General features: G+C 34.9%; 1 protein-coding gene across 1 annotated transcript; it reads left to right on the top strand.

Annotated features, from left to right (window-relative positions):
* Positions 1 to 1,901: 1,901 nt before the first annotated feature.
* LOC148863912 (transcription factor MYB20-like) lies at positions 1,902 to 3,659 on the top strand. The gene is made up of 3 exons (XM_088975275.1): positions 1,902 to 2,207; positions 2,618 to 2,747; positions 2,846 to 3,659. Exons 1-3 carry the CDS (start codon positions 2,075 to 2,077, stop codon positions 3,447 to 3,449), a joined length of 867 nt encoding a protein of 288 aa, XP_088831401.1. The 5' UTR covers positions 1,902 to 2,074; the 3' UTR covers positions 3,450 to 3,659.
* The last annotated feature ends 6,944 nt before the right edge of the window (positions 3,660 to 10,603 follow it).

Below are 10,603 nucleotides of genomic sequence, written 5' to 3'. Positions count from 1 at the left end.
CCATGCGAGGATGACGATAAGGATGATGAAATATTTCTGAAAGCAGCCTTATATGAAAACTAAAAACCAAGCTTTCTTATCTCAACAACTCCTTTGAGAGGGAGAATGGTAATTGATTTAGGCTCAGCCTTGCAAACTGATGCAAGGGCCTTTAGTTCTCTTGAGCCCTTGCTGAGCTGATGAGTTCAGGCTTTTGAGATAAAGTGAAGCCATGCACCTTTGTTTTAACAGATGATAAAGTCATAGTCTGGCTTGGCTTTACATCCAGATCGTTTGGACCAGAAACTAAATATATGTGAGTGATGCCCAATTCTAAGAAATGCTGATTTGTTCAAATATAACCCTAATATAGATGTGACTGATTTTTGGCCTAAATGAATTTTTGAAAATGTCGCTTTTTGAGATAGACCTTTTGGAAAAGCACTGTTTTATTTGGTTGGTCACCAACTTTTTTTTTTGGGCATTCCAAAAAAAAAAAAAACACTAGATCCAAATTCAACCCCTTTTCACCAAATTTTTGGCTTTCCACCATAAATCTTAATCAATTACTAGTTCTTTAAACCGGTTGGATGATCAAACCGTTCATGACCCATTGACCAACATTCGTTTACATCCGGCCTGAGTCTGACAAACCGGTCATTGATCCATTAAAATAAAATGCATATCTACCTGAATTTACTGACTTTTCCGGGCTTTATATAAAAACCTTGGCAGTTGGCACTGTCAAAATTTGGTGGCAAGTGGAAGTTGTCCTCGTAAAGTTGTATTGACCACTACTTATTCTTTTGCCTCTAAAGTCTTGACTCTGAAATCTGAAGATGACAAAGCAAGTCTTCACAGAATCAATCTCATTTGTATAAAATTCTACCACTGCTCTGCTCGGCTAGTCAGCTTCCATGGTCACCTTTGCGGGGTTCACATGACAAATATGGTAACCGGCTTTGATCGATAGCCTGGCCTTGTCTCTGTACTTCCATTTCCATTACCGACTGTAAAAGCTGGAAGTTACATCACGCTCATCTCACACCATGTCAATCTTTATCTTTCATCAGTACAGTAGGGGGCCGGTGGCCCACTAGTTCAACGGTCAGCATAAGCCAACGTGTCCACCATTCTTGGCAAAGATTTTTGAGAAAAAGCCTAAGAGGGTTATGGAAAATCAGATTTTCTCTTAGAAAAATCAGAGCCAGATTATTAATTTATTTTACTATCCTTCATTTATTGTTTCCTGATTTCCTGAACAAAATATGGCCTTGGTGTAATTTAGGAAGGAATCCTAATATCCCGGGAAATCAGATTCCACTGAAAAACAAACATTTAAAAAGTGGGAGAATTCATCATCAACCCAATTGAATTGAAGTTGAAGTGTTGAACCCTCAAGTAATTGTTGAAATTATAAATAAAAAATAAAATAATAAAAGCAGAGCCTGAGATGGTCCCGCTACTGTATTGTTGCAAACATAAAATAGAACACTTTTATCAATGTACAATGAATCAATGATTAATTTAATGGGTCCGGGATTGTGATGTTCCAGGCCAGCTACTCTAATTCTATTGGCTGATGCCCATCAAGTGAATGGTGGGTCCAGTATGGCAACAATGCATGGCTACTTGTTTTGTATGTAGGAGTACTGTGTAGTGTTACCATGTACAGTAGCATAATTGAAAAATAAAAATAAAAGTAAACAAGAAAAATAATTGCTCTTCTTTTTTCCTTTTTTTTCAAGATTTTGTTATGTTATCTGGTTTTCTCTATTGGGGTGTTTGGGGAGTGAAATGCAAGCAAAGGCATCGGATGAGGTGGCGCTTTCTGAAGAGGACGTCCCACGTGGGTGATCAGCACGTGTGAAAAGTCTTGTGTTTCACAAGAAGGGAGGGGCGAAGGGCCCTTTGTCTTGTGGGGGGTGGGGGGGGTGGGGGGGATTGGTTTATAAATCAAGGTGGTGGCTTTTACATTCTCCTAGTTATCTGCTCCTCTCTCTTTCTGAATTCATCCTTGTTTTTCTTCTCCCGTTCTGTTTCTCTCGATACAATCTTTTTTTGCTTTCTGGGTCGGGTTGGTTTGTGTTAGAAGATGGGAAGGCAACCTTGCTGTGACAAAGTTGGACTGAAGAAGGGACCATGGACAGCTGACGAGGACAAGAAGCTCATCAACTTCATCCTCACTAATGGCCAATGCTGCTGGAGAGCTGTTCCTAAGCTTGCAGGTCTAAACAGATCACAATTTCTCAAAACCCAATTGAGCTCTTTGCTCAATTAGGCTTATAATCAATAAATAGAATAGAGAGATGCAGAGAAACAGAGTGGTTTAAGGGTGGACTCTTTTGGTGGCTGGTTTCCATCTCTAGGATTGTCCAAGTTTGTAAGATTTTTCTGGGTTTTGGAAATCTGAATTTTTTTTTGAGAAATCTAGTAATGGGTGCTTCTGGATTAGACAAAATAAAGTTTGGTTTAGGAAAGAAAAATGGATTTTGCTTATAAAACAAAGAGGATATAAGAAAAAAGAGAAGACAGGTGAGAGAGAAGAGATCATTAAACTTGAGTTTAAGACAAGAAACCATAGTTCTCTTGTTCAATTATTGTTTGCTGAATTTGTTTGTGGTTTCAACTGTTGCAGGATTGTTGAGGTGTGGGAAGAGTTGCAGGCTTAGATGGACAAACTATCTCAGGCCTGATTTGAAAAGGGGCTTGCTATCAGAATCTGAGGAACAGATGGTTATTGATCTCCATGCTCGCCTTGGCAACAGGTTCTTCTTCTTTATTTTCCTTCTCTCTTTCTCTCTCTGTTTTCTAATCCTCCATGTCACATTCTCCTGATAGTTTCTGTTTTTTCTTGATTTTACAGATGGTCCAAAATTGCATCTCATCTCCCTGGTAGAACTGATAATGAGATAAAGAACCACTGGAACACCCACATCAAGAAAAAATTGAGGAAGATGGGAATCGATCCAGTCACCCACAAACCAATTTCTATTTCAATTGATCAACCACAACAACAGAAACAGCCAGAGAAAGAAAAGTGTTCTGTGGCTGCCATATGTGAAGAAGACCAGAACAAGGGACCAGAGACTTCCTTGCAGTCATCTGTTACTGAGATTAAAGAGGAAGAAAAAAGTAGTACGAGCCCATTTAGCCATACAGAGAAAAATGATGCTTTCTGCACTGATGAAGTCCCCATGATTGAATTTGATGAGATTCTTGCCCCCTGCTTACCTTCTTCATCAGCTTCTTCCTCTTCATCTTCCTCTGGTTCATCTGGTATGCTTGAAGACTTGCAGTTCTCAAGTTTCGACTGGCTTGAATACGACAACAATGGCTTCTGGGATGATTTCAACTATTGGGACTTGATTTGTGAAGATGGTGACCGAAAACTAGCCGTTGATTCTCCTCCTCGCGAGTACCCAAGAATAGTTTTGGATCAAGAATCTTGGAAATTTGAGCTTCTATGACTTCTCATTTGGGCATGTTATCAATTGTTTGTTACAGAGAAATGGAAATAAGAAAATTCTCAAAAACCCATCTTAAATCATTCTCTTGATAATTACAAATTCTATGGAGTTATGTACTAATTTTCTGTTTTTTCTTTTTTCTAGATTTTATCCCTCTTTCATTAAAAGATAAAAGGAAATATAAATTGAAGGAGATGTACTTAAAGAGTCTGATGTTTGTGTAATTTATTCCATAGTTAGAGCCTTCCACCACCACCATACATGATACAGCACATTCTCACAAACATATATACAAAGAATCATGTACACATTTTCCTTTGCTACTCTCTATGCAATTATTGATACTTAGCCACTGTAGGGTGGAAGAAACTAAGAATTGCATAAACTCGTTGCTTCCTACCATTTCTTATTTCCAACTATTAATATGTAATGGCAGGACACTGAAGGGTATAGTTGACAATACACCAAAGATAAATTGCCCTCTAGTATTTGGTCAATACCGTGGAAATACTAGGGGAAAAAATGTGTTTATTTCAGCAACTCCACCCTTGTGAAAACAACATTGTCCAATTAGAGGCTTCAATAACTATTGATTGACTTTTCTGTCCCCTCCAATTATACATATACTTAAATAACATTGTTCCTTGGCCTACCAAAAAGTTTAGAAAAAAAAAAAGTATATTGTTCCTTGATGAGGATTATTCTGATTGCTTTGTCTTGTAAATCAAGGCCTTAAACTACTAGTAACAATGACATGGGTCCAACCGTAGGTTAAATTATCCGTATATAACTGCAAGCAAGCAAGGTCCATTGATTAATCGGTTTCAACCGTTCGATTGGTCATTATTTTTGAAAATGAAGGAAAACCATAGTTAATCTATTTTTAGTTAAATTTCAGAATCTTAGGCTCCATTTGGTTCAAGAAAAAAAAATACTGTTTATATAAATATACATTATAAATTCATTTCGAGTCGGTATTCGATGAGTGAAATTAAGGCTCCTTTTTCAACCATTGGATTGGTGTTAGATGAGATGATAGCGATATCAAGGAGGGTTATGGTTGTTGTATTCATCTCAACCTTTATATTCTCTATTTTATTTATTGATACTTAAAATACAACTCAATCTAATGCTAAAGAACAGCCCCTTGGAACCCTAATTAAGTCAAAATCCTTTGTTTATAATTATTCATCTTTGCAAGTAATGCAGAGAGAGAGAAAGAGAGAGGAAGTTCACAAATGCAAATGGAGAAATACTATTATATATATAAGAATGTCATTTGACTTTGATCAGTTGATGCTCTAAAGGATATCTTCTCCCCTGTTACCACCCTTATAGAACTCTAGTTTCAGGGCCCTTTCCAAGTCAATCCGTACTAATTAGCAGTCAAGGTAAACCCTAGATATTTGTCATTAAAAGCTATGCACTGAATCAGCTTTCCAAGAAACTGTTTGCTTGCTTTTGAGAGAGAGAGAGAACTAATTCAGTAGCTGTAATTTTTGTCTCTGGTCCACCTGGGTTGAGTCCGAGGCTTGGACAAGCATGACTAGCCATTCTCTAGAGTGAACTCCCCCTTTTTCTAAAGTGGGTTCATTTAGGTCAATCCACTCTAGAACAAAGAAAAGCGCGTATTCTTGGTTGAGTTGTGCAGCATGACTAAGAAACCATGTTGAGAAGGGCTAAGTTGCCCTCGGGCAGTGTTTATGTCTGATAATCATTTGAACAGTCTTCAGAATATTACCCAATATTGGTCCCGGCTATTTAGAGTTTAGGGAGGAATTGTTTGGACTTTGGATTGAAATCTAACCTTTGGCATTTTTGTGCACAAAGTGATTGCTTTTAGACTTGAACCCGCGTTTTCACATTGCCACTAGAAAATTTTACCACGGCACCGAGCAATATGGTGCCTGATTGCCATTGAAAGACTATTAATTTCTCGTGCCATTCAATGGCAGGCTGGATGGCATAAATTTATTTGATATTTCCATTATGAAACTATCTGGTGAAGGAATCCTTATGGTTAGTGTCATAAAAATAAAATTAACAATTGGGCATATATAAAACCAAAGCAAATTAAGTCTACGAATATCCTTTGTGTGCATGCAATTAGTTCAAAAACTGGTATCATTACCATCATCATCTAAGCTTTGTCTCAACTATGTGGGGTCGTCTATATGAATCTTGTTTGACCATTCGGTTTTGTTTAATGTCATATCATTTTTTAGTACTTCCATCCAAGTATTTTTTTTGGAAGAACTTATACTTGTTTTTATTTATATAGATAGTGACATAACTTATGAGAAATAATATTATTAAAAATTAAATTCAACAAAGAGATGGTTATAAGCATTTCCAATAAGCAGACTATGAAGAACCCTAAACAAGTGATTTAGAAAAAAAAAAAAAAAAAGGCAAGTTGGGAGGTTGGATCAAACATTAGTTTCATCATCCTTTTCATTTTCTTTTTTATGGGCTTGTCAGGTTTCAACATGGAAATTAATTAATATTTCTAGGGATTTATTTTTGCAAGGATTTATGTTGCCCAGATAGTATTGTGTGTGCTAGCTTGGAGTTTTGGCATAGCAACGTCAAAGATGAAGTTCTATTGGCACGTCAACAACCAACCCTGATTTTATTCAAACAATTCGATCGGTTTGTTTGAATACCAACTACCCAAGTGGTCCTAAGCTCACATATGATGGAGGAGGAGGGTTATTGCACTACTATTGGCAATCATTGGAAAAACATTTCTGATCAATCTCTTTATATATTTTTCTCTTGTTTGCATCTTGTTTACATAACTGGAAGCAATTAATGTTATAAAAGATTGTGTATTAAACCTTGACTTCTATAAAAAAAAAAAAAAAGAAGCAAAAAAATACATTAAGTATTTCTGCAAGTAGCTTAACATTGATTCAATAACAAAATCTAAGTTATAGTTATTTAGATCATTTGGAACACTTTGATTCAATTTCCGTGGTTCCAAAAGGGAGAAAGAGATATATACATTAAAACAAAATGTGTCTGTGAATGATTAAGGAAATTAAACAATATAATTAGAAAGGAAAATAAGTGCCACATTCTTTATTTTAATTGAATTTTTTTTATTTACAAAGACGGTACTAATTATGAATTAAACATTGAAAGATGGTGATGGTGAGTGGGGTTGGGAATTTTTTTAAACAAAAGTTTGAATTTTGAAATGAGAGGTTTGAAAATGTGAATGTTTATTCTCCACTAGTTCTGGACCACCATTTTCCCATGAAATTTCAACATTCTTGTGTGATGCTTTCACATTCTTTGGTATTGCTTCCTATTTTACCTTAAAGGTTACACCAAGGCTGCTACAATTGGCAAGGCTTCATGATGATGATAGGATTCCGCTCTTTATTTGCCAAGTGTCCAGAGGTTATGGAATATGGATTAAACTCAATAAAATATATTTTTATTGATTGAGATGCAAAATTCTCATTCTATTGATTGTTAAGAACATAAGAATAGACAATTGATTCCACTCTTGTATGAGTGTTCAACCCATCCAGAGATTACCTATTAGATTCAATGAAATTTTTTTTTATTAGATGAAACTAACTTTTTATAGAAGGAACTTAAAATCTATGAAATATACTTTGATTAGATGAATCGAACTTTTGATGGTAAATTCTTCTTAGCAAGTATGATTATTCAGTGCATTAGAAATTAGCTATTTGTCCTTAATAGTGTGGCATGGGCAATCATCCTCCCAATTCCCCTTAAGGCCTCGTTTGCTTTTCGATAAGTTACTTACTCGGGTAAAGACAATTATCTAGCTAAGTTTTTCCTGAGAAACACCTACCCGGGTAAGTGTATTTACCCATGTTCTTTTATTTCCCAAGTTTCAAGTGTTGGAAGCTTTTCCACCAAGTGGGAAAGTTATTTATCCACCTAGGAGATAGGTATGATACCCAGGAAAATAAACTTTCCCACGTCCCCACACTAATCTGAAAAAAGAACATGGAGTTCTTGGACAATGGAAACCAAAATCCCATTGACCAACTTTTCCCCCTCTCAAAATCCAAAACAAAGAACGCCCCCTAAGTCTCTTTCTCCTAGATCTTGCAAATGGGTAAACTGGTCCCCTCCTTGTGTCAAATTCAAATTAAATACTAATGTTGCTTGTAGGGAAAAATCAGGCTTCAGAGGAGGTGGTGAGATTGTACAAGACAACAATGATAGGTTTCTAACAAGTTTCTCTAAGTCATATGGTCAATGCATTTCTATTCAAGCTGAAATTAATGCCCTCTAGAATCATTTAAAATTATGCTACAATCATAGTATTTTCAATGTTGAAATTGAATGTGATAATTTCACTATTGTGATTCTTCTCAGTTCTAGGGGTATTATTGCACATTGGAGCATATACTATCAAATGATCGAGTATAGGTATTGGACTAGATTTGGTCCGACCTGATCCAGTCCAATGTGAGTCCACTTACAAATGGACAGGACCCAATCCAACCCAAATCTAATACAAACCAAGTCCAATCCAATTCATTAAAATGTAAATGGACTGGATTTGATCCAATCCAAACCGAGTGAAATACCAATATATATATATATATATATATATATATATATTAAATTAAAATGAATATATTAAAATGAAGAAATATGAAAATTACAAAAATATACCCTTTTGGCATTGAAAAAGCACATTTGTAAAAGTTTTTTCATAAAAGTGCTTTCGTAAAAGTACTTTTATAAAAGTACTTCCATAGAGTTGCTTTTATAAAAGTAGTTTTGTATAACTGCTTTTGTAAACATACTTTCATATAAGTGCTTTTGTAGAAGTACTTAAGTACTTTCGTAGAAGTGCTTTTATAAAAATGCTTTCGTAAAAGTACTTTTATAAAAGTACTTTTGTATAAGTGCTTTTATAAAAGTACTTTTGTAAAATTTCTTTCATAAAAGTGCTTTTGTAAAAGTGTTTTTATAAAAGTACTTTCATAAAAGTGCTTTCAGAAAAATGCTTTTCTAAAAGTACTTCTATAAAAGTGCTTTTGTAAGTATTTTTATAAAAGCACTTTTGTACAAAAGTACTTCCGTAAAAGTTTTGTAAAGGTGCTTTCGTGTAAAAGTACTTTTGCAAAAGTGCTTTTATTAAGGACTTTCGTAAAAGTGCTTTTATAAAATGGCTTCTGTAAAAGTGCTTTCATAAAAACACTTGTGTGAAAGTGCTTTCGTAAAAGTCTTTTGTAAAAGTACTTTTCATAAAATTACTTTTATAAAAGTGTTTTTGTAAAAATACTTTCATAAAAGTGATTTTATGCCGAATTCAGTTTTGATCGGTTTCAAATTGGACAAGGGTTTGGCCTCATGATTAGATTATTGGAAATTTGGTTTAGGTCCAATTCAGACCAATAAGAATATGAACCAATTTATTTTGGATTGGCCCAATCCAATAATTATACAGACCGTCCAAATCTGATTTGATAAGGTTTGGATCGGATTGGATACAACCCAAAACCGATCAATTGACACCCCTACGATCGAGGTTAAAACTTTAGCTTCTTGAATCTCTTGCTCTGTTAACCATATTTATAGAGAAACGGATAGGCCTACAAACTTTCTTGCAAAACGTGAAGTTGACCTAGAGAATTTCAACTATTACACTCAATTTTTAAAGATCCTTAAAACCCTAGTGTTTTAAAATGCTATTGGCCTTCTTGTATTTAGAGTCTTTTAATGCTTTGGGTGGGTCCGAGACGTTTAGAGAAAGATTATTGTTATTGGGATCTAGGACAATACAGGCTATGTCCTCCCCTATAATTTTTATAGTATATTTGGTGATGATTAATAAAATTTTAAGGTGGGCAACCCTGAGTAAAATTTGGGGTTAAACAAAAAACAAACTTAAAATCTCTTCTTCTTCTTTATTGTTTGTGAAACAAAATTCTCATTTTATCCACCATCAAAAACACAAGTACAAGATGCCACATTTGAGTTAGATCATCCACAAGGTCCTTTGTGTGGAGTCCATACCTGCCACAAGGCCACAAGTAGGGATGGCAAAAGGATTAGGGAGGGTTTTGTAAATTCTATACCCACCTGCCTCCCTAGACTTTTCAATCCATACCCTCTTCAAAATCCATACTGGGTTGGATTTTCAAAATCCAAACCCTCTTGGTATAAGAAAATGCAAAACCCTCTCCGCATTTTAGGGTGGGTGGGTTGGGTTGGCAAATTGGGTCAAGAACCCACATCTTCTCTATTATTCTTGTTATATATAAGCAATATACAAGTAAAATAACATGAACAAGCATCAAAGTTTTTAATTATTTTGATTAAAACATGTAGGAAATACATAAACTATCAATTATCATTCACACAAATTTTTAAATATTATTAAATTTAAGACCTAATACATAAATCCACATGCTTTCCAACAATATGTAGGTTGGGGAGGATCAGGTTTAGCTTAACGCTATACCCGTATGGGGTTGTAAAATCCCAAAACCCGTACTTTCCCCATTATCTATTTTTCAAACAAAAAAACTAGGGGTGTTCACGGGTCAGCTCAGTTTGGTTGCAGGCTTTTTGGCTAATTGAACCGATTGGTCGGGTTGGGGAATTGGCCACCCAAAACTAATCAACCAACCATTAGTGAAAACCAGCCAACTCGGATTGTATCAATTTGGGCCGGTTTCAGTTTGGCCAATCAGTTCAAAAGACAGCCTAGAACTAATTTGTTAAACCCAGGAACATGGTTTGATTGGATAAAAAAATTTAAGATAACAAAATTAATTAATAATTGTAGTGATATTATTAAAAATTAAATTTAAAAGTATAAAATATTTTAAACAATAAAATATGAGAATTTTCCCACTTTCCATATTAAAAAATTAAATTTAGAATATAAAATATTAATATATATCTATAGTCGGATTGGATTCGTTTTGATCAATTTACATACAACCAAATCACAATTGACCCAATCTCTCAAATTAGCATAATACATGAACTGAAACTAACTAAAAATAATTAAAAACTGACCAACTCGGATTGAATTGAGTCGAATTGATCGATTTGATGTTTATTATAAACAGCTTTTAAAAACCCAGAGACGAATAGGGATGGTTATTCACCGCGTAGAAATAGCCATTCTATTCCTACCC

Source organism: Nelumbo lutea, chromosome 3 (genome assembly GCF_056320005.1).
Source record: "Nelumbo lutea isolate HS-2025 chromosome 3, American lotus-T2T, whole genome shotgun sequence".
Taxonomy (NCBI): Eukaryota; Viridiplantae; Streptophyta; class Magnoliopsida; order Proteales; family Nelumbonaceae; genus Nelumbo; species Nelumbo lutea.
This window is presented reverse-complemented; position numbering and strand designations above follow the sequence as displayed.